General features: G+C 38.1%; 1 protein-coding gene across 1 annotated transcript in view; it reads left to right on the top strand.

Moving 5' to 3' along the window:
- Nucleotides 1–18,540, top strand: part of LOC135219793 (WD repeat domain phosphoinositide-interacting protein 4-like) — a 169,176-nt gene that overhangs the window by 102,370 nt on the left and 48,266 nt on the right. Inside the window, exons 5-6 of the mRNA XM_064256865.1 lie at nucleotides 5,328–5,536; nucleotides 8,465–8,566. Coding sequence (XP_064112935.1) covers nucleotides 5,328–5,536; nucleotides 8,465–8,566 — 311 coding nt within the window. The remainder of the gene's footprint in view (nucleotides 1–5,327; nucleotides 5,537–8,464; nucleotides 8,567–18,540) is intronic.

Here is an 18,540-nt window from a genome sequence, read left to right on the forward strand (position 1 = left end):
TCATGCATCTTATACATATATGTGGTGGCATACCTATCTCAGCCTCTTCGTACCAACATCTTTATCGTACGCACACGGCATTTGTTCGGTCCAACGATTTCGTTTAGTAACGTAAATTCGTTAGTGATTTCGTTGCAGTACTATTATCGTGTTGTGCGAAAACTTTATTGTGTAACTTATACATAAATTATGTACAAGGTAACGTAGTCATGGGTCCCAAGAAAGTTGAAATTCACGGAAAGAAGCGCATGCTCTCTTTGGAGACAAAGATGGAGGTCATCAAGAAGTACGAAGCTGGTATGCGATTGAGTGTGATCACAAAGGAATACGGCCGTAATCCGTCGACAATAGGCACCATCCTTAAACAGAAGGATGCCATCAAAGCAGCTACACCGTCGAAGGGCATCACTATTTTGTCCAGCAAGGGGACCCACGTGCACGACGAGATGGAACGGCTGCTCCTCGTCTGGATAAAAGACAAAGAAATTGCTGGCGATACAGTAACAGAGACAGCAATCGCCCACAAGGCCAGTGCTATTTTCGGCAATTTGATTGCGCAGGCGGAAGACGACGGAGGAGAAGGGACTTCAGCGCCAACCCCAGAGTTCAAGGCTTCGCATGGCTGGTTCGAGAAATTCCGTAAACGGACTGGCATCCATTCGGTGGTGCGGCATGGGGAGGCTGCCAGCTCGGACATGAAAGCGGCCGAAGCATTTAAGAAAACTTTCGACGAGATGATGACCAATTGTGATGAGACTGGCCTTTTTTGGAAAAAAATGCCTTGTCGTACGTACATCACGGAGGAAGAGAAGAAGCTACCCGGGCATAAGCCTATGAAAGACAGGCTTACGCTCGCACTTTGTTCAAATGCCAGTAGGGATTGCAAGGTGAAGCCCCTACTGGTGTATCATTCCGAGACTCCTCAAGCCTTCAAGGCCCGCAAAGTGCTGAAGGAGAAGCTTTCAGTGATGTGGAGGGCTAATGCAAAAGCCTGGGTAACGAGGCTTTTGTTCACTGAGTGGGTAAATCTCTGTTTCGGACCGACAGTGAAGAAGTTTTTGGAAGAGAAGCGCCTCCCCCTGAAATGTCTGCTGGTGTTGGACAATGCCCCTCCCCACCCTCCTGGCCTCGAGGAAGATATCCTAGCGGAGTATTCCTTCGTCAAGATTCCTTTTCTTCCACCCAACACCACCCCTCTCCTCCAGCCCATGGACCAGCAAGTGATAGCGAACTTTAAGAAGCTGTACACGAAACATCTTTTCAAGAGATGTTTCGACATCACCGATACCACAAACCTCACCTCGCGTCAATTTTGGAAGGAGCATTTCGATATCGTCATTTGCATCCGACTCATCGACCAAGCTTGGCAGGAGGTTTCGAGGCGAACCTTGAATTCCTCGTGGAGGAAACTCTGGCCTGATGCCGTATCCGCCCGAGACTTCTAGGGATTCGACGTGGGCGAAGCTGGTGCTGCAGAGTCAGAAACAGTTGACGATCCCGAAACTGTTTTGGAACCAGATCTTGACGAGATCGTTGCACTCGGCAAGTCCATGGGGCTGGTCGTCGACGAGGACGACATCAACGACCTTCTCGAGGAGCACCAAGAGGAGCTTACGACGGATGACCTGAAGGAGTTGGAGGCCATGCAACATAACGTCGTTCAAGAGGAGTTCTCTAGCAGCGGTGAGGAAGAGGAGGAGGACCCTATGACAACGGCAGAAATTAAGGATGTTCTAGCCGCTTTTCATAAAGTGCAATTGTTTATCGAAAAAAGACACCCCGAAAAGGCTCACACAGGTCGTGTGCTTGCGCAGTTCGATGATGTTTGCCTGAGTCGTTTCAGGAACATTGTCAAAAGTAGGCAGAAGCAATCTTCTTTGGATCGTTATTTTTTAAAGAGGCCTTCAGCATTAGCAGGAGTAAGCAAAAAGGAAGAACCAAGTGATAAAAAACAGAAAGTTGAAAGCAAAAAGGAAGAACAAAGTGATAAACAGAACGTTGAAAGTGGTGATGAAGTTGAAATTCGTAAAAAAAAAAAACAAAAAAAAAAAAAAAAAACACAAAAAAAAAAAAAAAAAAAAAAAAAAAAAAAAAAAATCCCACCGTAAAAAAATAAAGTTAAAAATAAAAAAAAAGAAAAAAAATTTCAATTTTTAGTTTTTTGCAAAGTTAAGTGTTACAGTTTTGTTAATGTGTTTCGTAAATTTTAGTTTTATAGTTTTCCTTAAATTTTTTATGTGTTTTCGTAAAGTTAAGGTGTATGTACGACTACGATGTACGTTATCTGCCGTTTGTCCTCCTCCTCCTCTGCCGCCACTTTCGGAGATAGCCTCACTCGAAAGGTAAGCTTCCACATTTTACGTTACAGTAATAATATTTCTTGTACACTAATATACACTTTATTTACAGGTTTTGCATTTTTATTATTAAGTTACATATTGAATGGTCCAAATTGTTGTAGTATTTCATTGTTTATAGGTCAATTTAGCTCTATTATGAAATTTACTGGGGTGTTTTTGGAGGGCTTGGAACGGATTAGCCATTTTACATGTAAAATGTGGTCCAAGATACAAAAACCTCATGATACGAAAGGCGCCTCGGAACGGATTAATTTTGTATCTCGAGGTACTACTGTACTTGGCAAAGTTCTGACAATGTTTTTTATCATTTTATTACTCATATATTTTAACTTCATTTTATAACTTCATAATATATAATTTTCTTTGTAATATTTATTTAACACATTTAGCCTACATTCCCAAGTAGCCTACTAGTAAGTCAATACAATACTTAGTCAATACAATACTAAACTTTTATCAGAATCTGCACATTGTTTAGCAGTGACTTTCATATTCTAAATTTGGTATTTCATAATTATTGCCATTAGTTTCTTTGTCATTTATTTTTATTATACAGGGTAGTGAGATGAAAAAAATAATGAATGAATTTCAGCGATCATGAGGCATCTGAATGTCTCCATCAAAACGTAAACAAAGCACAACGCCATCTATTGAGGAAAGTGAGCGCTAAACTATTTGCTGATGGGATAAGCATTTTTTAGCATTGATAAAGATTTACGCTTGCACTTCTTACCTCTAGCATCATCTGATCTCATGGGTAACTTATCGAATATGTATGTAAATACACAGTATATTAAAATTATCGAACTATTACATGTAAGTCTATCAAGCATACTAAGAATAAGGAATTTGGGCATGCCAAATGTCTCATTGTTTTGATTAAAAGGATTGACTTGGTAGACACTTCTCAAGTGAAATGTTTAAAAAAAATTTTTTTTCAAGTTACTTAATTTAAAAAACAAATTTGACTTCACACATTTTTTATTTATTACTAAGAATTCACAACATTTTTTTTCCTTACTAAGAATCATTCTCACTAAAGCTAAGGAGATATGGCTTAATTTTTGTTGTCTTAAAGTTGTAAACAAACTTGTTGCCACCCGTTGGGGTGGTTGCAACGAACTAATGGTGACTGAATCAAGCCAACCAGTGGAGTTCCCAGACCACAGAATGCAGACTTTAAGAGGTTCAATCCTATAGCTTTTCTTTACAAAGTATATTAAAGCCTTATTTTTTGTTTTAGCCATAGACTTGGCTAGATTATTTGCACTGAATAGCCTTTCTCTTGGCCACCATTGGCAATGTTTTTATTTTCATTTTATGGTTTTTTATTCTCTCTCTTCATGTTGCCGTAACTCCGAATGGTTGTAAAACGAATACGTTATTAAATAAGGAGTACCTATATTTTCTTGGCTAAATATTTTTTATGATAAAAAATAATTTACTAATTTTCAAATATATATATTAAGGTACTGTATACCCCACTTAACTTCCCAGTATTTCTCCAATTACTGTATCTACTAAGAAAACGGGACTGCTTCATCAATATTGTACTCGAAAATAGGGCTCATTTGAATAGTTATCATGCTTAGTTGTAAGCCATATATTTTTAAAGGTAATGTTTTAAGATGACTGAAATTATATTACATATAGTATTTTAGATATTAATTTGACGTATATTTTATGTAGGATAATAGTTTAAGGTATGAGAGAAAATTGAGGTACATGAAATTAGGGGTAACTTGAATATTTTTCATACTTAGTTGTAAGGGTGATGTTGTAACATGATTTTGAAATTATATTAATGTTTTAGATGATATTTTAATGTATATTCTGTGCAGAATGACAGTTTAAGGTATATAATATGTGTTTGAACTATTAAAATAAGGAGTTATAAACAGATATAAGCATTTTTAGAGTGGTACGTATGTCAACTAATCAAGAAATTTAGCTATTTGTGGGTGTTTGTGGTCCCCCCCCCCCCCCCCCCCCCCCCCCCCCCCCCCCCCCCCCCTCCCCCCCTCCCCCCCCCCCCCCCCCCCCCCCCCCGCAAATGGGGGGGGTTGACTGTATTAGTTAATTGTGATAATACTTAGAATACTCAGGGAAAGAGTTAAAGGAACAGGTTCTTCTTTCTTGTGTTCTTCTGATCTTTGCAAAAATTTTTACTAGCAGAATATGCTCACAGAGCAGAATTTGAACATGTGACCCTGTCTGTTCGTATCTATGAATGTTCATAAGGAAGGTGATGACTGTTCCTTAAAGCAGAAAGTGTTGGTTAGAGCAGTCTGCTAATGAGAGATTCATTATTGAAACAGTCTACTATATGTCCTCTTCCTTTATTTTTATTTGTCATAGTAGGGCAGGGCACATTATAAGCAGTATTTTTAATGTATTTTCAAGGACATCACAATATATTCTTAAAGATCATTACTTTTGTTAGTTTTTAATTGCTGTAGGCACTAATATTTTAGGATTTTTCTTTTATATGTTTTATTGATTTTGCTAAAATAGCACTTAATTCACAGGTACCCAAATGAAAAGATATGCACAAAAAGCTAACTGTACATGGTTCGGAAATATTCCCTCTTTGCTGATTAACCTTACTATGTAGTGCCAACAGAAACTGACAGTAGCTGTCACCCCTCCAATTGGGAGGGTTAAACCCCACTTGTTTGAATAATCTGTCTTATAATTGACACAGTGATCATGTTTAATCTTTTGTATGGCTTATTAACATTATTATTTCAGTATTTGATAGTTTTACATAATTGAGTTTGAAATGTTGTACTCTTCACCCTGACCAGTTATACTAAAAATATTTTTATATATAATTACTACAAGGGTCACAGTGAGACTTTTTTCATATTTTGAATAAGTACGTAAGGTATGTAAGATTGAGGTTTATTTTAGATTGGTGTACATTATTTTAGTTCTAAATCATTTGTTGTTTATTTATTATTCCAGGATGTTTTAACTACAGAATCAACTGTATCTCAGGCACCTTTAACCGTCCAAGCGCATAAAAGTGAACTGGCTTGCCTTAGTATAAATCGCGAAGGAACTTTTTTGGCAACTGCATCTCACAAAGGTACTTTGATAAGAGTATGGGACACAGCTAGAAGAGTGTTGTTGGCAGAATTGAGACGAGGGTCTGATCCTGCTACCTTATATTGGTAAGTTTTTATTTACTTTAAAGTGAAAGAACTGGGAAGACACTTATTCTTTTTTATCATATAGTGCCTGATACTTATGCAGCACAAGATAAAGGAAAGGCCCTTTTATTAAATACTGCTAGCATTTTTTATTTTATTTTGTTTTTAGGTTCCACTGCTAATTATGCTTTGGCAATTCAGATGCTTTTACTGCAAAACCACTCGTTTGGGAAGCTTCCAGTTGTTTGAGATTACAGGAGCACTTCTGGAGCAGCTAAATACTGATGTCTTATGTTATTTTATGTGAGGGAATTTTTAACCAAAGTACAGTACGGTCCCCAATTATGCGAGGATTTGGTTGATCCACGGCCTCGCAGAATTGGAAATTCGCATATTTTGAAACACATTCCTTATGGGAATAATTCCATTAGGGACAAGGCAAACGGCAACTTACCCACTCAAACTTTTTTATGCTACCCATTTTCAATACTTTCTATGTACTATACTGTAATTTTTTCTAATATTAAATTATTGTTGTGGATAAATAAAACATTAAAAACATTTTAATAACTTTAAAAGGTTTAAAATTACACACAGGATGGTGAAAACTCCCACACGTAAACAATGCCACCAATGGGTGCAAGTGTACTGTACAATACAGTCATTTCCTTTAAAAAACCTATGAATGGAATTTCCTCTACCTATCCTCAGCCAAAAAAACCTTGAGACTGCTCAATCTCGTCCTCCCTGAAGAGTTCTTCAGCTGAAGGAAGGCTTTATGAACCTATTAGGGTACTGGCAGATCATGCGTGTCTCCACTCCCATTAGGCCTAACAAACTTCGTTACGAGCGCTGTGGCCCTTTCTCAGTTTCTTTGTCCGTCACGTTCACTATGTAATCGTTTTCATATAAATTTATTCTACGATAAAAAAAGAACTGATGAAAATTCAAAATTCAACATGAAATGACAGTTTCTAGAAAAGTTTAGATCAAACAATTCTCTCTCTCTCTCTCTCTCTCTCTCTCTCTCTCTCTCTCTCTCTCTCTCTCTCTCTCTCTCTCTCTCTCTCTCTCTCTCTAAAATACAAAATTTGATATGAAATTACAATTTCTTCTTAAGAAATGATAAAAATTCAAAATTCAACATGAAATGAGAGGCTTGAAAAGTTTTCATAAAACGATTCTCTCTCTCTCTCTCTCTCTCTAACACATCTGCTTCTCTGTTAATCACATTTACTTGTCATTTTCATCAAAACCTATTTCAACAATAGAAAAAAATGATCAAATGCCAAGTTAGTCAAAACAAGTTAACCTAGGAAAAAAATTCTTACTTCATTCAGCAATGACAGATTTCAGTTGTCAACTGCTGCCAAAATGGAAGTTGCTCCTTCCTTCATCTTTAACTTAGGGCAAGTTTTTTAGTTTCAAGAAAATAGGCCTTCCTCTTCGACTTCTAGGCAGATGCATACATGATGCAGATGATCAGAATACACTTCGCAGATCTGAATAATACGTATGGCGATGATGATGATGCCAATCATTCATACACACTGCGCTATGACGTCACAAATGCGTGCGGCAGAGCCTTCCGTCTTAGCTAATGACTGAGCAGGAAAACTTTAATCTCGCATTCCCCCTGGGAGGAATAATAGATTTTTTCCTCCAAGCATTCCTCCCACCCCTTCTCTCAGATACAGCAACCCCCCCCCCCCCCCCCCATCTAAAATACTGATTAGACAATAGATTTGATACGTTTTGTGGTACGTGACTCGCAGACTTTGAATGGCTCTGCAGATACAGAAAATCTATTTTTGAGAACTAGCAACTGCATAAAAGGGGAATTGTACAATTCAAACACTCATAATTCAGGACTGTACTATCACCAATTTTTTATACCATTGAATATCATGTTCAACCACATGTAGTAATTACTACTGTATTTGATTTCATAGAAGACCCCCTCCATTGTTTTCAGTAAGGAGCATTAGGAAAAAAATTGGGTGTTTATACACATTTAATGTTACCTTATTATATAGCTTCTGTATGGCAGGAAAACTTAAAAGATATAGCAGAAATAATTTTCTAACACCCCTCCATTTACCCTGCCTCGAATGATTAACTCCAGCAGTGACAGTGGGTGTTAAAATTTAGAAACAGGATTGTTGCTTAGATATAAGACATTTTTTTAGAGATTTTATATTTGAATGACTCAAATAGTTTAATTAAATAACATTGCATACATGATTATGTTTTTAGTCTGCAAAGTTGATTTGTAAGCTTAGCTCCTAGACTAGCCTGTGTGTGTTCATGTACACATATGCACCACATCAAGTAAACTACGCAAAGCTTCAAGAAGAATCATGGGTAGTGATAGTTCCCAGGAAAGGATACTTTGCACCTTTTGTTATTTTTGCACCCCTGTCGAGATTTCCGATATCCTTCTCTCTCTCTCTCCATTTTCTTCACACAGAAATTTTGAGTTGTTCCCATATGAATACAAACCTTTGGTCTTTACATTGGGAAATTCTCCTTTGCAGCTGGAAACTGGTTAAGTAAAATTCAATGTAATATGGCCACAATGGGGCCAGCAAGTGGGAGGAACCTTATCTTGCTTGCCCCAGAGATTGGTCAGTTGGAAGGGGGAAAGAAAACTTTAATTTCATTTAAAAGTTGGCTTAATACGTAGGGAGCATGATTAGGGTCATATGTAGTGTTCAAACTCTAGAAGTAAACATTTATTAGCCTTTTCAGAGACCATCCAAGCTTATGCGAAAATTTCCATTGTGCAAGAGTGTCTGGAACCTAATCTTGCATAAGTTCGGAGTAATACTGTACTGGATACTGTTGAGTCAGCGTTATTTACATCAGTTTTATTGATAGTGTATGTCTGCTTTACAAATCCATGTTGAATTCCAGTCAAGAAATTTATGTGAACTGTTGTGATTTCAGCATCAACTTTAGTGGTGACAGCGAGTTTCTGTGCTGCTCTAGTGACAAGGGAACTATCCATATATTTGCTCTTAAGAATACAAAGTTGAATCGCCGGTCAACGTAAGTACAGTATCTGTTGATGAATAATGACACTTTTCATATAATTATGGTTTTTTTGCTAAACCTCAAATTGATCACAATTTGGTGTGATAGTACATTTTCAGGTCAGGTGTGATAGTGTTTTTTTGTTCACCATAACCCCATTGATAGCATACAATATAACTGATCAAGAACCAGATGCCTCATTCTGTATGGTCTCAGTACCATTCTGCACATTCTTTGTTGAGACTCCATGTAGTAAAAAGTGTTGCAACACTCCCAAGATTTAGTTTCTGTGTGATTGGTGTGATTGTACCTGTTCATTTTTCATTATTCTTGTATGTGCAGTTTTTCATATTTTGGAGTGAATTTTTATTGGTTTCACTTCACTTTTACATAATTCATTACTCTTGCAAACTGTGTATCATACTATAGACCTTGCCTTGGCAGGTGTATGTTAACAATTGTATGCTGGGCACCAGTCACATATTGTATGCAGCTGTTCATTCAGTAGAATAGCCGTGTCAATTTTAAACATTTTGTTTGTCCTTATTGTACTGCTTATTAATTGCATTGACCAAAGCAGTATGATAGAAAATGGTTATACATTGTACCATGAAAAATGGGAAGAGATCGTGGTAAGACCAAACTTGAATAGAGATGACAATAAGTACACAGTACCCTGCAAGTGTATTTTATTAATCATTTTGTGTTTACTCTTTTTATTTATTTATTTTTTTTTTGTACATTATTGCACGTGTGTACCTGGGGTAGGCAAAGCAGACTGCAAGAGAAGACTAATGTGAGTTATGGTAGGATATAACCTTCCTCTATATTTTTCCCATTCATGCCAAAAAGAATTGTATGAAATAATTTTTAGATTTGTTAAAATGCCTGTTGTCTTTTCTTTATGCATTGCTATATTGATTACAGGCAGTCCCCAGTTAATGGTTTGTGTTTGGTCATCGGCCAAGCGCTGGTAACTGAAAATCTCCGTTAACCGAATAAATGGCATACAGTGGGGCCTCGATAATCGCAGGAGTTAGGGGCCACAACCACCCGCGATAAGCAAATATCCATGTTATCACAACTTTAAAAAAACTCTATGCTACACCCACCCCAGCTGCTTACTTCAGTAGTTAAAACACCAAAGATGCCCTACCTATTTTAATACTAATTTAAACACCTAATATACCTTAAGATATGATATGGGTACTCAATATGGATTGGTCCAGGCTATCCTATTTAGCTTGAAGATACACATGTACTTACTGCAACTTGAGTTTAAAACGATCAATGGCTGCTCCTATTAGTATAGTAATATAAGAGAATTGTCCTTGAAATGGCTCCCTTGCCTATTTTATGCCTCCTTTGTTTGTGTGTGTGTTTAAGTTATATGTCTCTATAATGTCACAAATTCTTTTTTAAATTATCTCCTATCCTCAATTTCCCCTTCATCAGATCTACAAACAAAAATATATTAGCTAACAATTCTTTATTTTCATGATTTGGCTGCTGCACAAAACTAAAAGTACATATGTATATCTATTTTGTGAATGAACACAGTTGTGATTAAAAAAATCGTGATTTTCTGTAATGATTACAGCACCAAACTGTAATATTAATGTACAAACAGCAAATTACTGTGATCAAAATCTATTTTTGTCTTTTGTTTACGTTGAGAATCAGCTGATCGGCGTTTATTACCAAAAAAATATTTTGGAAAACAATTTAGTTGCTAAAAGAAACTAATTTATTAATGAAATTATTATTATTTGTAACTTTTTACATTAAAGTTTGAGTTTATGATACAGTAATTCATATTTAATTGAGAGAGAGAGAGAGAGAGAGAGAGAGGAGAAGAGAGAGAGAGAGAGAGAGAGAGAGAGAGAGAGAGAGAGAGAGAGAGAGAGAGAGAGAGAGAGAGAGAGAGAGAGACTGTTGACTAGCTTAGGTCGAGAATAATAACAACACTGTGTTGTTTACATGTGAAATTTGTATTTTAAATAGTTTTACGGTGATAAACAAACAATATTTTGCTATTTACATTCGTATTAGTATCTGAAAATTAGTAAATAATTTCGTTAATTTTCCGGGATGTAGTACTATTTGGGATCCACAAAAAAAAGTAAGCAAAGTGTTTTATGATAGAGTTTAGAGCATAAGTACGTAAAATATGTGAGTAGTTTGTAGAATGGTGTAAAAATAATATGTATGTACGAACGAGACTAGTTTTGTTACGTCACGGTGATGGTATGTATTTTTTTCTTGAATGAATATACAGTGGTCCCCCGTATTCGCCGGGGATGCGTACCAGACCCCCCCGTGAATAGTTAGAACCCGCGAATGTTTGGAACCCCTATAAAAACGCTAAAAACAACCTATTTTGTTGGTTAAAACTCAAGAAAAACCACTAAAAATATTCATACTTGGGTTTTTTAATAGTTTTATAACAAAAAGTGCATTTTATGATGAAATTGAAAAAAAACTAGGATTTGTTGATATTTCTCATAGAAAAATACCGCGAATGCGTGAATTTTCCACGAATAATGCAGGGAAACGTTCCCGAGAGAATTCCGCGAATGTGTGAGTCTGCGAATCCGGAGAACGCGAATATGGGGGCCCCGCTGTACATTTATGATATAGAAATTAGTTACTATACTGATTGCAGTACCGTACTGTAATATTAATGTAATAACATCTAAATATAATAACCAATGCATACTGTAAACATGTAAAGTGTATTTTTGTCTTTTGAAAAATGCTTTCCCCAAGAAATTATTCCTTGAAGAGGATTTTTATTATGAAGGCATGCCATTAATATATAATATAGGCATTTTATTATGAAGATATACCAATAATATATAAGGTAAAAATGGTTTTATTTCATTGACGCTTTGTCGCCAATCGCTAACAACAATACGATAATCTATGACAATTATCGTTTGTATGACTGATTGTTCAGAGAAGTTAGTTACATTCTACCAAAACAATTATGAAGTTCGAATTGAAAATTAATGTTCTCCTAAATGTTAATGCTACCGTAATTACACTACTACTATTAACATTTCTAAAAGGTTAACGAACGATAAAGGTCGCTGTGAATGCAATGTAACTCAATGTTTACATTTTGTTGCTGGCCACTCGAAGTACAAGTTGATGTCAATGATGTGGAATTATTCCATGAAAAGGCTATTTATTATGATGGTATGTCAATAATATATAAGGTGAGAATGGTTTTATTACCTTTGTTGTCAGTTACTATCATAATGTGAATCTATTCATGCATTTTGGTGGTTATCGGATATCGGCCAAGGCTTAGCCTACCACGGAGAAGCCTGCGATGCTGCGATTCATACAGCGATATAGATTGAGAAGTGGTCCAAGGAAAAACCTGTGGTTAACTGACCCTGCGACTGCTGATCCGTGACTGAGGGAGGCCCCACTGTACATGATGCCAAAAGTGCTTATCATCCACTTAACAGCGTTGTTAACCGGTCAACAGTGCCATTAAGCAGTTAATCAGCACTGCTTACCAGTGCCAAAAATCTGATTAACCCCATTAGCCAAACGCCATAAAACCGATGCCGTTAACTGGGGATTCCCTGTACTAGCTGTCTGATTTGGAAAATGTTTAATTATTCTTTTGTGTAGTGCCTTTAACTTATGAATTAGCGTAAGGGTACTAAATATTTGTATAGACGACCACCTGTATTTGCAGGGGAATAGGGACCACAGTTCCCCGCAAATAGCTAAAATCAGCGAATACTCGACACCCTCTCTAAAAACGCTTGTAACTGCCTATTTTAATAGTTCAAACACCAAAGACCCCCTGTATAAATGCTTATAAGCGCCTATTTTTATAGTTTAAACACCAAATTTACCTTAAACTATCATCTTAAAACACTTCAGTATCATTTTAATATTTTAATATCACTTTAATATAATTTTAATACTTCAATATCAATTTAACACTTATCATTTCTGAGCAGCTAGTTATTGTGAAGTGAGAAAACCATTTTAAATGAGCTGTAGTTACTGGGTAGGTTCACTGTAATGAGGTGGTTCAAAATAATGAGGTCCCTTGTACACGTATAGAAGGGAGAAAACCGGTTTATTACAAACCAAAGCTTCAAAACCTGTTTTTCCCCACATAAGTCTCTCTCTCTCTCTCTCTCTCTCTCTCTCTCTCTCTCTCTCTCTCTCTCTCTCTCTCTCTCTCTCTCTCTCTCTCTCTCTCTCTCTCTCATTTATGTACTATTATTTGAGGCCGTCACTCGAACAACCGTCTATCTGCAAATTTTCAGATTTTGAGTTATACATGGTTTCGAATTCAAGAACTCTTCTTCTATATACTAGTGTTTAGGTAAAAAAAATATGTTTTTCGCTTTCATAATCTAGGGAGAGTGAGAGTAACTAGAATGATATATGCGCAATATATTGTCATTCCAATGTAGACAAACTATTACAGGCAGCCCTCGGTTAGTGGCAGGGGTTCTTTCTTTCCTGGCCGCCAACGCTAAGTGATTTTTGACGCTAAGAGATTTTAAAGCCTACGGCCACTGCACACCTTTCAAAATCTAGACCAGTTAACAGAGCCCTAGACCAGTCAAACGGTGCCGTAATCCCACAGTGGCGCAATAAGTAAAATTATATTTATGCAGTATAGTACTATAGAATTAACTGTACAGTAGTACTGTACAGTACATTATATTATTATAAATACTGTAAAGTGAAAAAAGCCTAGCTTTAATCCTTTGGGTATCTAGAGTATGTAAAGATATAATAAGGTTTTATACTGTGTACAGGTAGCTGTAGTGTTCAACGTACGATAAATCGTCTTATGATAACCCGATTTTATGAGAGACCAAATTACAGTAGCCTAACTTAATCCCATCTTCTAGTTACATAAGTTAAAAAACAGCAAAAGAGAATGATATAAGAATGGTTTTAACGTTATACTCGTTGCGTAAACATGTACAGCCATGAACAACCAAATTGGATAACATCCATTTGGCTTGTATTTTAATCATCGAACTATAGTACACTATCACCGTAGTTGTTGTAAATGATGTTATGTAGAATACAACTGAGATATCTTAATGTAATAACTTTATTTGCTATAGATCAAAGATCAATCAGGAAATATACTAATATACTGTTAAATTTAAACCTAGTTATAACTGAAGCTGAGAAAACTGCTCAAGCTGCTATTGACTATTATCGTGCATCAGCAACAAGGATAAAACTCCAGTAAATGTATGCCATCAAACACAACCATAGATAAAAGGAGATAAAATCATTTTGATCAAAACTACTGTGCGTGAAAGTACACATTTTACTGTTGGTTTCATGCCGATGTAAGATGATATAAAGGAAAATTGCGAATGGAATCATGTAATTTTTTTATGCAATAAACATGCCACCAACGTAATCTGTTAACGAAAAAAAAATTAGTTCACAATCACAATGAGACCTATTCAATTCATATTTCGACCTAAAAACACGTCTCGTAAGGAAAAATATCCTTGTCTTATATAAGTCAAGTATCTAGATAGTATTCGTTTATGCTAACTAAAAGCAAGAAAGTTCGCTCAGAATTGCGTTAAATATGGCGAAACAAACTCATATTTGCCATTAGCTGATTTAAAACCAAAACATTGGCCGCTCCGCAGAATACTGTCTTAGATTTGCTGTAGTATTTTATAATACAATAATATGAGAATGCAGACAATATTATTGGATACAGTGAAGTAATGTATAACTTTTTAAAGGATTTATGGAAAAGATGTAGTATTAATAAAATAACACCATGCCTTTTTTGGAACAGTGGCAGACAAGAACGAACATGAAAAAACATCCTCTGACAATGTGGAGGGTAGTTACAAAAGCTGCCTTAATTTATATTGTATATATGTAAAACAATAAAAATACCCTATACGTAATATATTTTCATAAACATTTTAAACTTAAAAGCATGAACATTTATAAAATCGACACATCGATCGCTAAATTTGCACCCTTTTAAACTCGGAAGAGCAGCGAGCGGCGGCTTACAAGAACGAATATGAAAAACATCGTATTTGATAACGTGAGGGGCAGTTTCAAAAGCTGCCCTTGTATCATATTTCTGCGCAGAAATAAAAATACTGTATACATAATACATTTTCATTCACATTTTAAACATAAAAGCATGAGCATTTATAAAATCGACACATCGAAGGTAAATTTGCCTTTTTTTAACTGGATATTTTTTGGAAGAGCGGCAGGCAGTGGCTCACAAGAAAGAAAATGAAAAAACATCCTCTTTGATAACGTGACGGGCAGTTTCAAAAGCTGCCTTTGTATCATATTTCTGTGCAGAAATAAAAATACCCTATACATAATACATTTTCATAATTCATTTGCACTTATGTAACTTGATATTTTCGGCATAGAACAGCGTCGGAGGCATATATCTTACCCGAATATATATGTAATAACTCTCCATAAAATTTGTTGGTATCATTTGCATAACCTTTATGGTCTGAACTGCATTTCTACAAATGTATGAACTTGTTAGACATAACGGCACTAGCGGTGCTGTTGACCAAAAATTGAGCCGCAAAAATACTTTAAAGTGCCTTATTTTTTTAATGAATATTTTTGACGACAGCTGTAAAACCGATTCGCCGCTAAGCGATTGCACCGTTAACTGCGGGCCGCCTGTGTTGTACTTTTCTCAGACTTCAGTTTTTTGCAGTTATGGTGTCGTTTGAGGTACATTTTGGATAGACAGATAATATTTACACACATTTGTAAAGAGGCTAAAAAAAGAGTGATGTCATTGCATAAATATTAACGGAAATATGATAATGTAAACATTGCACAATTTCAATCGCGTTTTCTTCAATCGTGTTTTTCTCCGATTTCTGTTTTGTGCAGATAGACAGTTGTTCGAGTGACAGCCTCATTTAATCTTATTACTATTTTTGCAGGTACAGTTTATTACAGGCAATACCTGCTTTTCTGGGCTTGGCCCGTGTCGCTCCGTGAAGTAGGTTCCTTTAGCACTATTTCTAAGGTAAAATATTGTTATAATACCAAAGAACAGCTAAATTGGAAAATTGCCTAGATTAGTTCCTGGGCTTCGCTCCACCTTTATTAAAAAGGTGTCGGTATGGTTTTCTGGGGCGAGTGAAACCACTATCACAGGTCCTTTTCCATTTAGCCTCTTCCTACATCAAAAACCTCAAAACAAGAGGAGCTGACCTAAGGCTCACTACCTACTGCCGTGTAGGTAGCGCCTCTGCTGCCATTCCTTTGATAGTGCTACTACGCTGCACACGCGTTTATTTTGCTGTGTTGTGTTTATCGCTTTTTTGGAATATTCTTTCAACATGGATCATCAATCTGCTTCTGCATCCAAGTTAAGTACTGCTATTATAGTTGACACTATTTAGGGGCTGCCCTTGGCAGGTTTAACCGAATTATTTAGGTTTTTATGAGTCGACGACCCACGCGGCGCCAGCCCTGAGCCGCCATAGCAGCGTGCTCCTTTGTGTCCCCTCGTTTCATGTCTCACGTGGTCTCCCATACCGAGTGAGCTCGAATTATTATAGCAGTATTGTTATGTCATTAGTTGTTATATTATTTTTGGTGATGCATTGTTGACGATTTTGTCTCTACACGGGGGATTTTACCGAGCACGTGTTCCTGTTTCGTAGCCTTTCGGAATCGTACCGAACCAGTTTTCATGCATGCATGTTCCTTTTTGGTTAGGTTACCTTGTTAGGCTCTGTGAGAATTATGCTAGTCCTCCTTTTAGTCCTAGCCTACCCTGGCCGCCTGTCCCGCGTTTATTCGTCACAGCACTAGGCCAGCTGCTCGGAGTTTCCAGGTCTTGACCACCCTTCCCGGTTGGTCCGGCCTAGTCCTCCAGGACGCTCCTCTTTCTCTTCACCTCATTTTATTTCCTTTCCCCCCGTGTATTCTTTAGTTTTCGTTTTATTTTATCTCATATCAGAGAGTCGGCTTTGGTTGGCCTATAGCCTTCCTTTCGTCTGGCCTTATTCACCTCGCGGGTGTCCGCACCCAACCGTGAGAAGTCCAGGCGATCATGTAGTAGCCACCATGCTACCGCACCCCCCCACTCCCTCTCTCTCTCTCTCTCGACATTCCCACCCAGGTGGGTGATATCACGCTCATGTTGTTGCTGACAGCCGATCCGAGTTCGGGGAGGAGCTCGGCTCTACCCAGCCTCGGCCGCCCACCAGGCTCGGATGAGCTTGGCTCTATGGGCCATATCCTTGCCCTCAGCATCCCTCCCACCCGCTCTGGCGTAACAGGACTCCTTGTGGGTGATGACTATTTGGAGACTCCGGCCTTCAGTGGGCTTACATTATTTCATTTATCACCTTATATTCCTTTATGTATTTGTCTTAGTTTAACTTTGAAGCCAACATGCTTCTCCGGGAGCTACCCCTCCCTCTTAGTTTAAGTCTTATGGCGGAGTTACCAAGCTCCGCCGCCTCACCCGATCTCTCCCATCTTGACACCCGGTACCTGCTTGGACTACTACTTCTCCGCTGTATGGCAATAGTAGCTACCTCGCTTCAGTAGTTTTCTGTTCTCCGGTGTCACTGGAAATACGGTTACCTACTTGCTACTAGCTCTACCGGATTCTCCAGCATGGTGCATGGCAAGAGGAGGCCGAGATGGGGATAATTTTACAACACTGGAACACTCCGGTGTTATGGCATATCAACCACGGCCATTGTCCGAATGGTTAACAATGGTACTCATGTATCATTTCATTTACAGGCCACCCATTGTATGGAGACCGGCATTACAGCCTTTCTCCAGGATCCCTGTGGGCACGATGTCTGCCGGACCCACGCCACCTGCGCAGTCCAACTAGAAGGTTCAATAGTGTGGCATCACGAGAACTGTATCACCTGCTTCGATCTCGTGGAACGAGTCTCCTCTGATGTAAGTTTAACACTAACCTTCTCTTTCAGGGAGCCCAGTCTGTTTGGGATACTGCTCTCTCCACCCTCAAGGCATGGGCGGGCGGCTTCGGGCAGAACGTAGCCAAGGCAAGGCCATACATCCTCTCCCAATAGATGGCTACTTTGATCTTCCCCTGGGGGGAGGAACACCGGCTACGTAGACCCCGAAGTAGCAGCTCCTCTCATAGCTTCTATTCAAGCCGCGGTGTCCCAACACCCAGAGGAGGCATGGGCAACGGTAAGGATGCTAGTGAAGCAAGCTTTGTAGGTGCTCAAGGCCTCCCCTTGAGCACGTCTAGACCTTCTTCTCCTTCCTCTTCTACTTCCTTCCAGGGATTCTCCTGGGGATTTCCGGCATTTAGGTCGAAATCCCTCTCAGCGATCCCTAAAGTCAAGGGCAAGCGTGACTCTAAATTGCTGCCAAAGCCACTTCCTAGAAAATCAAGCACCAGCCAAGTCTATAAAACTCATGCTTTTTGGGCTAAACATTGCCCTCAAGAATTTTTTTTACAAAATTAGTGTGTATAATGGTAGTTGTCTGGGAAATCAGAAAAGAAGGAACACAACTGCAGGCATCCTCGGTTATTGGCGGACATGGTTGATAGTAGTCCGGTTTGATGACGCTTGTCTAGCACCATAAAATCAACAATTTATTGTGCCATAATGGGCCAAGTTTCAGTTATCAGCACCATAAGGTGCAGATAATAGAGTTATGGCACCATAACCTAACAGAGGCACCATTAATTGGTTATCGGCGTCATTAACCAAAACTTGGCGCCATAAGCACCATAAATTGCCAGTTTCAGTTAATGGCAGTTTTTGCTGATCAGCACCCCACCAAGAACAGAACCCTTGCTGATAACCAGGGACTGCCTTAATAGCTTACCTAGACGACATTAATCTGGGGGTCCACAAGAAAAGAGTGCTTGGAAAAACCTAAGAGCAGTGGTCAACTGACCCCAGTCAACAGGTTTTGTAATAAATTGGAAAAAATACTGCCTCACA

The sequence above is a fragment of the Macrobrachium nipponense genome, chromosome 1 (genome assembly GCF_015104395.2).
Source record: "Macrobrachium nipponense isolate FS-2020 chromosome 1, ASM1510439v2, whole genome shotgun sequence".
In the NCBI taxonomy this organism is placed as follows: Eukaryota; Metazoa; Arthropoda; class Malacostraca; order Decapoda; family Palaemonidae; genus Macrobrachium; species Macrobrachium nipponense.